The sequence below is a fragment of the Amblyomma americanum genome, chromosome 10, assembly GCF_052857255.1.
Source record: "Amblyomma americanum isolate KBUSLIRL-KWMA chromosome 10, ASM5285725v1, whole genome shotgun sequence".
Classification (NCBI taxonomy): Eukaryota; Metazoa; Arthropoda; class Arachnida; order Ixodida; family Ixodidae; genus Amblyomma; species Amblyomma americanum.
Window position 1 is genome coordinate 49,462,117 of NC_135506.1, and position 14,507 is coordinate 49,476,623.

General features: G+C 50.6%; 1 protein-coding gene across 16 annotated transcripts in view; it reads left to right on the forward strand.

Moving 5' to 3' along the window:
* HUWE1 (HECT, UBA and WWE domain containing E3 ubiquitin protein ligase 1) overlaps positions 1-14,507 on the forward strand; it is a 158,033-nt gene that overhangs the window by 33,806 nt on the left and 109,720 nt on the right. For all 16 annotated transcript variants that reach the window (XM_077640245.1, XM_077640244.1, XM_077640256.1 and 13 more), the window contains exons 24-33: positions 1,550-2,059; positions 3,004-3,312; positions 6,217-6,411; positions 8,789-9,034; positions 9,671-9,834; positions 10,042-10,164; positions 10,642-10,996; positions 11,614-11,781; positions 12,176-12,355; positions 14,016-14,108. In XM_077640245.1, coding sequence (XP_077496371.1) covers positions 1,550-2,059; positions 3,004-3,312; positions 6,217-6,411; positions 8,789-9,034; positions 9,671-9,834; positions 10,042-10,164; positions 10,642-10,996; positions 11,614-11,781; positions 12,176-12,355; positions 14,016-14,108 — 2,343 coding nt within the window. The remainder of the gene's footprint in view (positions 1-1,549; positions 2,060-3,003; positions 3,313-6,216; positions 6,412-8,788; positions 9,035-9,670; positions 9,835-10,041; positions 10,165-10,641; positions 10,997-11,613; positions 11,782-12,175; positions 12,356-14,015; positions 14,109-14,507) is intronic.

Genomic DNA, 14,507 nt, shown 5'->3' on the forward strand with positions numbered 1-14,507 from the left:
CATATCGGAGCTGTGGAAGCACCATGTGGAATGGTGCACTTGTGCCCTGGGTGTGCATTTGATGCTGTGTCCCGAGTCATAAATGCCTTCATTTCGTTCTGTCAAAGCGTGGCCAACACCTTCAGCGTCTGCAGCGGCATTGCAGATGCTGCAGTAATCTGCCATGGGTGCACCGAAAGCTTGCCATTGCTATTGCAGGCGAAAAGGCACTCTCGCTGCTTTTCCCAGCATCTGACGTGTACTTTTTGACAAATTATTAAGTTGGGCCTGCTGCTTCTCAATTTTTTAGTGCCTCTGCGCGTAAGATGACTGCTTGCTTCAATGTTCATAAAAACAGTTGTCTATGTTCATGGGGCACAACTCTTCACACGGCTGAGCGATTGGAAGGAGCCTCATTTTTTGAACGAGGTCCCAGGAGCACGCGGCCGGCACAGTGGGGCTGCATGCTTACTTTTATATTATCCTTATCTGAGAATCTTTTGCGCGGCTTTCTTCAAAAAGAAGACCAGTGGGGACAGCAACTGCCATAGTTTCAGAAAGCGTACGGGTGACCAAGGGCAGGACTTTCTGTAGTAGCCCTGTTGTCATTGTTTTCTTCCTTCCTTTTCTGCATTTGTAACCGGGTTTATGCCTCACTGTGTCAGTGATTCGCATATTAGTAGAACCCTTAGTTTGGAATGTGGGAGCTTGAAAAACCGAGTCGACCTATATGTGAGTAAATGCAGTAAATAGCATTATTCTATTCACATTGCTGACTAGTGCACGTAATGGAGTTCTGCTCGTCGGAAAGAAAACGATGCTCTGTGGTGGGCCCAAAACTACATGGCAGGGGAGAGAGAAGGCAGAAAAACGATACTGCCTGTGTCAAGTGCTGTGGTAGCACTGGCTTGTGGAACTAATCTTAGGATTGTCGAGGGCTAAGGACTGGTCTCATTACTGATTAGTCTTTTGTGACAAAGATGGTGTAGGTGTAACAGCAGTTGTTAGTATCACAAGGAAAAAGCTGGGACTTGGTTTTGTGCATGTGGATTAAGGTGAAAGGGCTTCAGTGCAGGACAGTTCCTTGAACTGAAACTTCAAGTTCGTGCAGTGGAGGAGACGTTGCAGTAGCTCAAGCATGCGTTAATGCGTGCGTAGCGCAGTTGTCTGGTGCCAACCAGTGACAGCCCTGTCAAGTGGCTGTCATTAGTTGTAACTCTGCTTTGTTCGAACAGATTTTGATATCTTGGGAGCACTGGTGGTAATAGCTAGATTATCATTTTGTAATCCATCACAGTGATGACGATAACTTGTAGACCGGTGATTTGGCTATTAGCAGCTGTGCTCCAGTAACGAGACCTGAAAAATTTGACCTGCATGATGTGTGGTAATACTGCACAAAATCTGTCTGGAATTATTGTTTCCCACAAATTGGTTGACAACTGCAATTCTGAGTTATGGCATCCTACAACAAATGCTCAACATGACAAGACTGGTGCTGCTGTACTGTTCCTTTCACTGTGCTTGAGCTGAATGGTTTAATTTTCTGTTGTCCAATTTCTTCCTGCAGCTCCTGGAAGAGCTGTGCTCTGTTGGTCGCAACCCAGCGTTTGTGTGTTCGCGGCCCGCAGCCAAAAGCGAGGCAGGCGGAGTCTCTGGAAGCGGGGCTCAGGCGTCCAGCCATGGAGGCGGGGCCTCTGGAGGAGGGGCCGGTGGGCGGGGCTCAGGCCTGGCCAATGATGCTGGCTCTTCAGACGAGGAGGAGGAAGAGGAGGACGTTGATCCCGCCCCCACGGTTCCCTCAACACCCAAGGCGGCCGAAGAGGGCAAGGCGGCATCTGGAAGCGGTGCCGCTGCAGAGGCACGCACACCCGTGCCACTCGTTGACTACATCCTGAACGTGATGCGCTTTGTGGACGCCATTCTGAGCAACAACTCGACGGATGACCACTGCCGCGAGTTTGTCCAGCAGAAGGGCCTGGTGCCCCTCATGAGCATCCTGGGCCTGCCCAACTTGCCCGTCGACTTTCCCGTCTCGCCAGCCTGTCAGGCAGTGGCGTCTGTATGCAAGTCCATCCTGGTCAGTGGTGGCACTGGCTGGCCACTTCGCTTTTTGCTCCTTGTCCACGATTTTGTGATAGGCTTCTTTTGTGACTATGCAAATGTATAGCGCACATGGAGGCAGCTGTAAGGGAAGGCCCCTGGGCTGTGCTTCACTTCATTTCCTGCTTCATTCTTGGCTCATTCGTTTGTCTCCATGCATAGCATCAGTAGTTTTATTGCACCATCGTGACTGAGAGCCGAACAAGCAGTGTTGCTTGCTGGCACTGGTATCTAAGGCAAGGCTGACCAGTGGCAAAAATTTGTTTCAAAAAGGATTCTAAGAAATATAAAATAACGAAAAATATAAAAATGCATGCTTGACTCGTGCAGTAAAGTGCAAGCAAAAGGTCTCAACCGGGACCAAACAGTAAATTTATTTAGGGAGTGAATTGTTGCATGAGGACATAAAATTTATTTACGCACAAGGCAGTTCAAAGTAGTTATTGATATGAGGTAGTTTTATGTCCTGTACATATGCCATGGCATATGGGCTGTGGGTAATGATTACAGGTGTACAGCCTGTGGTGATATCCTGGAGCTTCATTGGCCTGCATGTTGATCTCACTCTTCAGCACTGATGCAACATTCTTACAACACACGTTGCTCCCATGCCAACAATCTTTATTCCTCTGCTTCTTTTGTACCATCTGACCTTCCCCACACTGTGACGTATGTAGTGCTCTCTTGTTTATTCTCGCAACAAGCTACACTAGTAGTGCCCTCCCATGCCACTGGCTTCAACTAGGTCTGTTTTAGAGATGGCTTCTTCGCCACACATTCCTAACAGGTTCACGGCTCTAATCATGTTCAGCTTGAAGTTGTACTTGTGTACAGGCCTTCTTCGAGATCACTTCCTTGCAGCTCCTTTATCATTCTCCTAATGCGAGCTGTGCCCTTTTTTCCCCCTTACCCCACTTGCAGAACCTTGCACACGAGGCTCAGGTGCTGCAGCAGGGTCTGACCCACCTGGGAGCCGTGCTGGCCAGCTTGGAGCCCCTGCACAAGCCCCTGGATCCCCCCGGTGGATCGGTGCTTCTCGAAGAACTGCTCGGGGCCCTGGCTGCCTCCGCAAATGCTTCGGGTGCTGCGCTGACTGGCGCTGGCAGTTCTGAAGGTGGTGAGGGTGGTGTGGCAGCATCAACAACCCAGCAACAGTCACCCCTCCTGCACGCGATGGCAGCGACCCATGCCTACATCGTCATGTTTGTCCATGTCTGCCGCACAGGCCAGGTGGGTGTTGCTGCATTGACTCTCGAGGGCTAGCAGGATGGCGTGTGCTCACCCGCAAAACCTCCCTGTAGCTTTTGGTTTGGTGCTGGCACCTAGAGAGAGCTGTAAGGAATTTTCTTGTAGGTTACTCGAGACACATTTGAGGAATAAAGTGAAATAATAATGGGGAAGCCGCAGGTTGTTTGATGAAGCATTAAATCCGATCACTGTAGGAGTTGGCAGTGGTGTCTAAAGTCAATACGGTATTTACTCGAATCTAGGCCGGCCACGATTCTAAGCCGAGACCCGAAAGTTGAAGGCCACAGAAAAAAAAAAACTTACCTCGATTGTAGGCCGGCCGAAAAAACAACACTGTTTATACCTCATTATCACAATTATTTTTATGACGCGACACGACTGTTCTTACGTCGCCGCGCACGTGAAAGTGCGTGGCGCGAAACGACTGCACCATGTGTCTGCGCATAGGCGACTTGGTGTAGAGAGAGGAACTCGAGTGAGACACAGCGGGAACCATCGCGCCTGCGTGCTCTGCCGAAGCGCGATTGGTGGCCCCGAGAGGGACCGTTGAAAAAAAAAGCTGCCAAAGCAGCTTTGAGAGAAGAGGAGGAGAGGGGGCGTTGGGCGAGAAGAGAAGGAGGAGAGGCGGCGTTGGGCGAGGAGACATATGCAACGCCAGCCCGGGATCAGCCCCCGCTCATTCGTCATCATCATCGCTGACTTCTTTATCGCTGGCCTCCTCGAACAGTGCACTATCTTCACTGCCATCAAGTGCATTAGAGATGCAGCATTTGCGGAATGAGCGTGCAACCAAGCTTTCTGGGATGTCATCCCAGGCTGCAGCTATCCAAGTGGCTACAACTCCCAGTGAGGCGCGCTTTATTCGGCCTGTTGGTGTAAGCTCGCGCCGCTCTTCACTAAGCCAGTCCACGTAGTACTTGCGCAGCCGATCCTTGAAAGGCTTATTGAGGCACACATCAAGAGGCTGCAGCTGGCCTGTCATGCCGCCGGGTATGATGGCGACGTCGGTACTGGCTTCGGAAAGCGCAGCTTTTACGCCGTCAGTGAGGTGTCCACGGTAAGAGTCCAGGACGAGGAGGGAACGTTTGGCCAAGAGGGCCCCTGGACGCCGCTGCCAAACCATTCTGATCCACTGCTCAACCATATCGCTCGCCATCCATCCATTTTCGTTGGCGCGGACGATCACATTTCTTGGAAACACTTCCCGAGCTGGTAGAGTCTTCGTCTTAAAAATTATATACGCCGGCAGCTTGTGGCCATCCGCCGTGCAGGCCAGCATTACAGTCATGCGCTGCTTTTCGTATCCGGCCGAGCGCACTTTCACTTCCTTGGCACCTTTTTCGTTCACGGTGCACGCCACTGGCATGTCAAACCATACCGGCGTCTGGTCAGCGTTTCCCATTTGTCCTACGGCGTAGCCGTGCTCCATCGTCTTTCCTTATTACGAATCGCTGAAATGAGATCAGCTTCTCTTTGAAGTCGCCCGGCAGCTTTTGACAAATGGACGTGCGACGTCGGAGGCTGAAGCCAAAGCGCTTCATGAACTTCTGCAACCAGCCCCGGCTGGCTTTGAACAGTTCCCGGGGGACGCCTCGCTCTCTCGCCAGCTCTCTTGCTTTGGCTTGCAGCACTTCCGTGGTCACTCGAAGTGCCGCTGACCTCTGCGTCTCCACAAACTCGGCCAGAGCTACCTCCACTTCTGGATGGCGGCCTTTCTTGGGGCCCGTGAAAGCCGTTCTCGTTGCCGCGCAAGCAAAAATTTCGTTACGCTGCCCCCTCCAACGGCGAACATTCTTCTCATCCACGCCGAAGTCCCACCCGGCTTGAAGATTTGACGACTGCTCTGCAGCGACTATAACTTTCCGCTTGAAGGCGGCACTATAATGGCACCGCCTGTTTGGTGCCATGGTGTTGGTGATAAAAACTACGCACGAAAACTTCACTGCTGCGAATGTGCTCACGCCACCGCACGAGAACAGAACAAGGCCAAAATGGCAGCCAGTGCTCATGTGTGCTTTGATCAGTATCGGCTACGGATAGCAACGGCTACAGTGCTGTCTTTCGTTGGCGTTTTGTGGGGGCGCCACCTGCGTGCTACATTTATTTGTATTTTACGAATACGAAACCTCGAAACGAAATCCTCGAATCTAAGCCGACATAAGAGTTCTACATCTCGTTTTTTTTTTAAAAAACTATCGGCCTAGATTCGAATAAATACGGTAATTAACGCCAGCAGCTAGAAAGCAGTCCCCTGCAGGAACATCCTGCTGCCTGTATAGTAGATGTGTTGCCTGTGCTTCAGTTTCTTAAATATTAAAACAGTACAGTGCTGGTTGTGCAGGCAGGTTAATGTGTTAAGGCTTGTGCATGCTAAGAGATTCAGAAAGTTAGCCTATAGCAAGACATCTTAAGGGAGAATGCCATAAGAAAAAAGGGACCTCCCAGTGTGATACCCAGCATGCTATACATTGATAGCAGTGGGAGCTTCTTTGAAGGCCCACCCTTCTGATGGGAATGGGCCTGGGCATAGCATGGAATTGCCTTCGCTTTGTTATTGTCCCCAGATCTTGACCTCTCACTTTGAGCAGTGTTGGGATGCACTTAGTGCTGAGAGGATAGGAAAGACTGAACCGTCACGCGAAGCCCTCTTCCTCTTCTCGCTCTGTGGTTCATGGGGAAACCGCTAGGGGTACTGTGAGCGTCTCTTCTCGCTGCTGCATTGTTGCACGCTTCCTGTCGTCTCCCCTTCTGTGTATTACTCCTGGCTCGGCAGTTTACAGGCACGACCACTGGGAATTGTGCATGTGAACCGATGCATTTGTGCGAGCCTCTGTCCACTTTGCCAGTACAGCATTTATGGGACAGTGTCTGGTGCACCTTGTGCAGAGTGAGATCCGGTCCATCTCCATGAGCCACTGGGGCTCAGAATTGGGCCTGGGTGTCCTGCGGGGTCTCTCTCGCCTCTACACCTCACTCGTCTGGGAGAGCACTGTCCTGCTGGCGCTGTGCAACGACTCGGCCCTTCCCCCCGGCTGCCCCTTCGGCCGGCACCAGCTCCAGAGGCTGCAGGGCACGCTGCAGGTGCGCTCGTTGTTCTACACGCCTCATCCTCCTAGTTTCTTTTAGTCACTTTATGCGAGTAAATGCCGAATTTCTGGTTTCAAAGCAAATACCATATTTACTCGCTTAATTTGTGCACTTTTCTTTAAGGCTTCAAAAAGGTGATGTGCAAATTACGCGGAAATTTTTTGAACACGCCCCAAAAAACTGCTACAAATGTCATAATGCTCAATGTATACTGTATATTGCCGCCTGTACGTAGACCACCCGAATCTCGCACCCCTTGCTGCCAAAAAAAAAAAAAACCTTACTCCAGACGCATACCCTCTTCTGCCCCGCTCCACGTTATGTTGTTCCCCACGGGTTGGCATGGTGGCGCATGCTCAGCGCAAAGCAATAAGCATGCAAGGATACAATTGCGAAGCCAACAGTGGGAGGCAAAGGAGATAATGAAGGATAAAATGGTGCCCTCACATACGGCCCAGCTCATTTGACTAGCGGCAGACTGAACAGCAAATGGCTCAGTTGAAAAAAAAGTTGCAAAAATATAAAGCTCATATGTATAGCCGCCTAGCAGATTTGGTTTACGAGCTGCCGTGTCTGCACAATTCTAATACACACCTTATTTCTGGAAAATTAATTAGAAAATTACATGCGCGATAGAGTAGAGTACGAAGATGAAACTATGCCAACATCCTGTTGTCATCGGCACACACAAAACAACGGTTTGGTATTTTTTTTTGCACTGATATTGCCTTATTGCTACCGCACTCATGGATGCAGATAGGCCTCATGAGCATCAATATGAGAACTCTCATCAGCATGGCTCCGATTTGGATTTCATCCGTGCCTAGTTCACTGCAACGCTGGCTTGATAACGTGATCTTGTGTGCGGTGGCAAGTGGCAGTCAGGCTGCCTCACATGCGGTTGGTGTTCCTGAAATTTGTGTGCATGATTGGCGGAAGCAAAGATCAGGATTTTCACCAGCAAGTCAACTCTGAGGAGTTGCAACAGGCTGAAGAAGAGCCGCTTTTCAGAAATGGATTTCCAGAAGGGCCGGTTACCCGCCGCGGTGGCTCAGTGGTTAGGGCGCTCGACACTACTGATCCAGAGTACCTGGGTTCGAACCCGACTGCGGCGGCTGTGTTTTTATGGAAGAAAAACGCTGATGCCCGTGTGCTGTGCAAGGTCAGTGCATGTGAAAGATTCCCAGGTGGTCGAAATTATTCCGGAGCCCTCCACTACGGCACCTCTTTCTTCCTTTCTTTCACTTCCTCCTTTATCCCTTCCTTTACAGCGCGGTTCAGGTGTCCAATGATATATGAGACTATACTGCACCATTTCCTTTCCCTAAAAGCCAATTATATACAGAAGGGCCGGTTTCCAGCACCTCACTACAGGGGTTAGCAGTATGGGTAAAGGCTGTGTGGTGCACAATCCTGTCAGCCGTGGTCAACAAAACCTTCAAGAAGTGCGGAAGTTCAAATGCCGTAAACGGCAACAAATTGTCACAATTTTGCCAGCCAGATGGCGAAAGGTAAGTGAAGTGGTGGCGCCATTTACTTCATGGTGACACTAGAGCAGTTGCAATAAAGGTTGATTATTTCAAGTGAGAACAAGGTTGATTTTCTTATGGAAGCATGAAAATCTGAAGCAAGTTATAATCGAAGACATTGAACTTTGTTAGAATTGAGCAAATACAATAAGTTGCCAGCCCCTGATTTCAGCTGAATTTCACTAAAAATATAGAGCAAATGCTGAATAGAAAGCCTTATATATGACTTGCATCTTTTATACCACTATGCATTCATCGAACTGTGTGCTTTTCATCACTACCTAGCTCCAGTGACCTGTGTGAAAAATGTTAGTGTCGGACTGAACATGAAACAAAGGGACATTTCTTTTGCATTTTTGAGCAACCTTCCAGCTTTAGTCTTGGCGATTTGTGTGCAAGCTGTTAATAAATAATAAAGCGGCCGCTGTGGTGGCTCAGTGGCTATGGCATACGGCTGCTGACCCGAAAGACGCGGGTTCGATCCCGGCCACGGCATTCGAATTTTGATGGAGGCGGAATTCTAGAGGCCTGTGTACTGTGCGATGTCAGTGCATGTTAAAGAACCTTAGGTGGTCTAAATATCTGCAGCCCTTCACTACGGCGACCTTCATAGTCTGAGTTGCGTTGGGATGTTAAACTCCATAAACTGAACTGTTAATAATATGAAGACCCAAGGACCTATTTAGCTGTGAACCTCACTGGTACTGTCATCTCAACAGCTCAAACGTTGTCTTTCTCCTCTTCTCCTTGCTGTATGTCTCCTCGTCCTTGTGGTCATCTCTCCAGCATTGAGTTCTGGGTGACTGCACTTCCTGACATGCCCTCTGTGTTCTGTCGTGCAGAACATGCCCGAGGCAGCAGCCAGCACTTCGGGAACAGCGCTGGACGACTCGCCACCACAGAACGGCATGGAGGTGGACGTGGGCATTGCGGATAGCCCTGGTGGGGCGGCGTCTGCCACTTCACTCGATGGCAAGAGCAGCAGCAAAGCCCGGTCCCAAGCGGCAGTCAAGCAGATCAAGCCTCTTCTGACGGGGGCATCGCGGCTGGGACGAGCACTTGCTGAACTGTTTGGCCTTCTCGTCAAGGTAGGCGCCCTCTCTGCATTTGTTAGTGGTTGAGGTGGAAGAGCATAAACTGCAGGAAGACAGTCATGCACAGTGTACAAGAGAAGCATAAGTGATTGGCAAATGGAGGCGCGGCCGCCACGTGGTGCTGTTGGGTCACGAATGCACTGAGGGTGAGGCAGGCTAGGCCATTTGCGCTTTTCTCTGAGAGCAAGGGGGAATTGACAGGTGGTTGTGTTTTCTGGAAAAATTTTGGAAAAAAAACGGCGGAACGAACTGGCAGTGTTGTATCAATTGGCATGAGTGTGAGAGCACCTGCACTGCTGGAGCCTCGTTTGTGCCAGTCTTTCCTCTTGCGCACTGTGCAGTTGCATTTATTGTGTTCTGATCTGTATCACAGGAATTCAATGCAAGTTCACATCATGGCTCAGTTTGACGTGTGCCCAGAGGTACTTGCTAGTGATGACGAATTCAGCTGGAATTCAGCTGCGCACTCACTTTTGTAAACTGCAGTGTGTTTGTTCTCTGCCTGCTACCAATGCAGTGGTCAGTCATGTGCAACTGCACTTATGACATACTACGTGAAGTGGTGCTTTGCTGTTGGTGCTCTGTTACGATGCCCGTTCACGAATGTGGTTGTGTCCTTCTGTGTTCCAGCTCTGTGTAGGCTCCCCAATGCGACAGCGACGGGGCCAGCAGGTACCGCCGTCACCCACAGCTCCATCTCCGTCGGCACGGGCAGTGGCTTCGGCACTGACCCGGCTACTGGCAAATGGCTTGTCCTGGGAGCCACCCCTGACCTCCCCAATGCCGAAGTTCAGGTATGTTCCACAGGCTATCTCTGCATAAGTCACTTGTGCAACTGATGCAGCCGCAGTAGGCAGGTGAGTGCCTTGAAAGGTTGGGCACGTTGTGGCCTTGTCATTGCCTTGGGGAGATTTTACCTTTGACTGCGGTCTTTGATCTGAGGCTCTTCCAGAAAGCATATTGCGATCCTGCATGGGTGGGCCTGCTTCTGCTCTCTGCAGGCTGACGTTCTACATCTGCTCGGTCGGCTTCACATCGCCAATGCTGTTCGATGAGCGCAAGTACCCCTACCACCTGATGCTGCAACGGTTCCTCTCCTCGGGTGGACAGGACGCCTTCTTCGAGTGAGTGCTATCCCTTCCCTCGCCAGGTGGCACTTTGGGGCAGGGTTTCTTCCTGCTTAATTTGAACTTTGTTTGAAGTGACGCTTTGGTTCCGTCCGTATTGCATGCATTTAAGAGACTCCCCTCGGTTTGAGTTCTGCGTAACCAAACAAATTTTTGGTACCTTTCGAGCTTGGGGCCGCCGCGGTGGCTAAGTGGTTATGGTGCTCGGCTGGTGGCCCGATCGACGCGGGTTCGATCCCGGCCGCAACGGTCTAATTTCGATGGAGGCGAAATTCTAGACGTTAATGGGGGACGTTAAACCCCCATGAACCAGAAACCAGGAGGAAAATGCAGGGAAGAGCAGGTGGTTATAGTAAACATTGCTCACATTGTCACCAGTGGTTTTGCCCTTACATTGCTACCATTTTGTTCTCTCTGCATTTCGCCACCGTACCCTGCCCCTGTTGACTCTGTTCCGCGTATGGTGTTCACCAGGACGTTCCGGTGGGCTCTGACATGTGGCGGCAAGGTGCCCCTGGAGGAAGGGCTGGAGAGCCCCGAGCTGCCGGAAGGCACGGGAGAGTTCCTCGATGCCTGGCTCATGCTCCTCGAGAAGATGGTGAACCCACGCATGGTGCTCGAGTCGCCCCACACGCTGCCTGCCCGGTCAGCAGCCCCCGGGGTGCCGGCATTCAGCCCGGTCCTCTACCTCATCCACACACACAAGCGGGCCTTTGACGCCATCATGCAGCTGTGGGACCGCAAGCCCCTGAAGGTTTACGGGGACCGCATGTCGGAGTCCATGCTGGCCATCCTGTGCCACCTGCTGCGGGGCGAGGCACTCATACGGGTGAGCAGTGCCTTGGATTCCTCGTTCAGTCTGTAGGTTATCACATGATTAGAACTTGAGTTTGCTCTATTTTCTGTTGTGTGCCTGCTGTAGAGCCCCAGCAAAAATTGTGATGTCGTGGGCAGAGAAATTTTTCTTGAACTTTCATTAGTTTTTCTGTCGTAATGACTACTGTAATGAAATTTAAAATCGCTGTTCATTTATCTTAGGCGCCTTTATTAGAACACAAGTTACAAATGTTTTCTGCAGGCATAGTCCTTCCATGGAGCCATCAAGGTTCGCAGGAGGCTAGTAATTACATTGTTACATGATGCAACATGACAGAAAAGCCGGGTAAGGGTTCGCTGATGTGTTTTGTGTGAAAAAAAAATTGCCGAGGGCTGATCTCAAGAAGTTATTTTCTGTGAGGGATATGTATATGATTTGCAGACTGAGCAAGCCTTTATCCTCCCAAGCTTGAAACTAGAAGCTCTGATACGGCATGTAACCTAGCCTGCAGGATTAACACAGCTAGTGCCTTAAAGTGAGAAATGATGCGGGCAGTTTTGTTTTTTCTTGAAGGATAACGGTTGACGAAAGGTGAAGCTCTTTGTCCGCACCCGTGTGTCGTGTTTTAGGAGAAGCTGGCCAAGGAGAAGGAGGCGGCTTCAGCAGTGACCGCTGCAGGGGCTGTGGCCTCTTCGGCGGCTGCAGAGGGCCCGTTGCTGCATGGCAGTGGCCGCAGCTCCCGAGGGGTCCTGGGGGCACCATCGCATGAAGACATTAACCAGGACCACCTGCAACAGGTGAGTTGGAGTAAGGGCTAGTCGATTTGTCAGGGAGTTGCCCGGGAGTTGTGCATGCATCTTCTGACTTGACATTGCACACCTTCTGTGGGGCAGGCAAAGCTTTGAGCAGGAAAGGGAAAGTGCCAGAGAAAAAAAAAATGATGGGTTTAAAAACGTGTCGTTTTCAGCTGGTGCTCTAGCTTAGACTAATGCTGGACAAAATTCCTGCGGTTGTCTCCAGGGAACTTAATCTGGCTCCAGCTGGAGACAATCCGTCCCACTGAGGCAGCAAACATTGTCACACTGCAACATTCTCAGGTGATATAGAAAAAAAAGTGGGCTTTAGTCGTTTCACTGAAACAATGCTCAGTGGAGTGCTGTGCGTTGCCCTGATGGCTGCCTTGCCTTGCAGCTGATGGACATGGGCTTCTGTCGGGAGCTGGCCACGGAAGCCCTGGCGCACTCGGCCTCCCTCGAGCAGGCCACAGACTACCTGCTCAGCCATCCTGCACCTCTGGCACCAAGTGGCTCCGGCATTGCCCCGGGGGGAGGAGCAGGCTCACCTTCGGGGGCACCTGGGCAGCCTCTCGCGGTGAGTGCGCATCTTGCGCTCTGTTTGGCGGGGCAGCCTCTCGCGGTGAGCTTACACCTTGCGCTCTGTTTGGCACTCTCTGCATGTCTCCTCTTTCTCGGTGTGCCCGGCCATCATTGTCCTGAGAAACGGACCCTGTCCTCGAAGCTTGAAAGCTGGCAGCAGAGGTGGCACGTGTCGATGTCGAATGTAATCGGTGACCAACTTTTTAAACTCTGCAGGACTTGAGAAATGGTTCGGTTAATCGAACAGTTTGAAAAATCCAAACTTTTCTGAGAGAAACCAGCTTGACAAAGTGTTGCGCCTGCAAGCAGTAACATCAGCTTGTATTTAAGCTGTAGCCATGCTTTTGTTGTGGAGTGTCCACAGTGCACTTTTCCATGCCACACTCCATGTCACCAGTGCCGAAATGTGTGACGTGGCCGCAGGTCATGCTGCAAACCATGCCATGAATCAATTCTGGTGGTGCATTGCAAAGCATGGCCGTTTTTGACTGATACGGGAGGCGACGGCAGAGTCTGTTCTCCCAGTGACACCCGCGAAGACTGATAGGTCTAACTCGCGGGAAAAAAGTGTGCCTCTGACTGGCCCCATCTCCTCCCCGCCACAAACGCCCTCTACTGCGTCAGGGGCTAGTGGTGCCATCTGATCTGTGGTGGATGCAGTCGCTGCCTTGTTGTCAATGCAGTCCTGCACCCACAGTTTCATGTCTTCTTTTTAAGCCACCTCAATGGGTGGGGTGCGTTTCCAGAGTCAACGCAAAGGATCACGGGGAAAGTCATCTGCTGCTGCTACTTCTGGTTCCAACTTTCTTCCCCTGCTCCCTTGCTTCATGGCAATCGCTGTGTTGATATCGCTTGTTCTACTAATTTACTTGTACTACAACATTGTTGATTGTACCGCATCATCGCAAGACCAACACGATGTCGACTCTGTTCTGCTTCGTACCGTGCTTTCGCGTGAAGTGCAACCATAATAATGGAAATAGTACGAGACTTTCTGTGCGTGCAGTGCGATGGGCTAAAACGCACTGTGCTCACATTGGCACATATGGGTCGTTTGCTAGCCCACTGGCAGCCTTCACATGCTGTGAGGAAAATACAGCGTCCGCTTAACTGTGCACACGTTTCGGTACTTCGTAGTGTGGTGAAAATAGAGATGTAATGACAGACGCATTAAACTAGTTCAAATGCGTAAGAAACAGACTGCAGTGTATATGCAGAACAGCCAACCTGCGCCGTCATTTTAACCATGGCAGAACACTCTTAACTTTCGCGATTGTCGATTCTTGTGTCTCAATTTCACATACGCTTACGTTACGATGATGCTGTACAATGAGCATTGCCGCATTGCAAATAAATTGGTGAATAAACGATGCCGGCATGCACGTCGACTGCAATGCAGCAGGCAGTCGGTGGGAGAAAATTGGAACCGGCAGTAGCTATCTGGGAGACGATTTTCCCACGATTCTTTGTGTTCTCTTTGGAAATGCACCTCGCCTATTTTGTAACTTGTAATAACTGGAAGGTAGGTAAGCTTGATGTCATCCAGCTTTAGAGAGCAGATGACCAGTTCAGTTTGCTGACACGCCTGTTTATGTGGCGTTGGGCTAGCCCAAATTGCAGCCGGTGGGTTTGAAATTATGCTGTCTTGATTGCAGGACCTTCCCGGCTCCGACCTGGAAATGTCTGAAGAAGATCAGATGATGCGGGCCATCGCAATGTCCCTGGGAGAAAATGTGGCTGGAGGCCAGGTAAGGGGCGGCAGTTTCAGTTTTCGTACCCATTCTTTGTGCAGTGTCCTCCTGAAGTGGTGTTATTTACTGGCATGGCTGTCCCTATGAATGACTTGTCATGAATACGGTTGGTTTGCTGGTGTTCTGTGTACTGATGCCACTTTGCCATCAGTTGCAGACTGATGGGTTACTTTGACTGCTTGCAGTCAGGGTTATAAGTAGCCTGATGGACTAAAGCCATTTTTGCACTGCATGGAGATGCTGGCGGAAGTTTTTGGACGAACCCCTTGGGACAGCATGGGAAGTCAACTCAGTTGGTAGTCGCAAATTTTGTGAGAACCTAGTGTTTCTTACCGTGCGAATCTAATTCATGGAACTAAGCAGCTCGGGAATGTCCATTCCATATGTTAGCTTTAT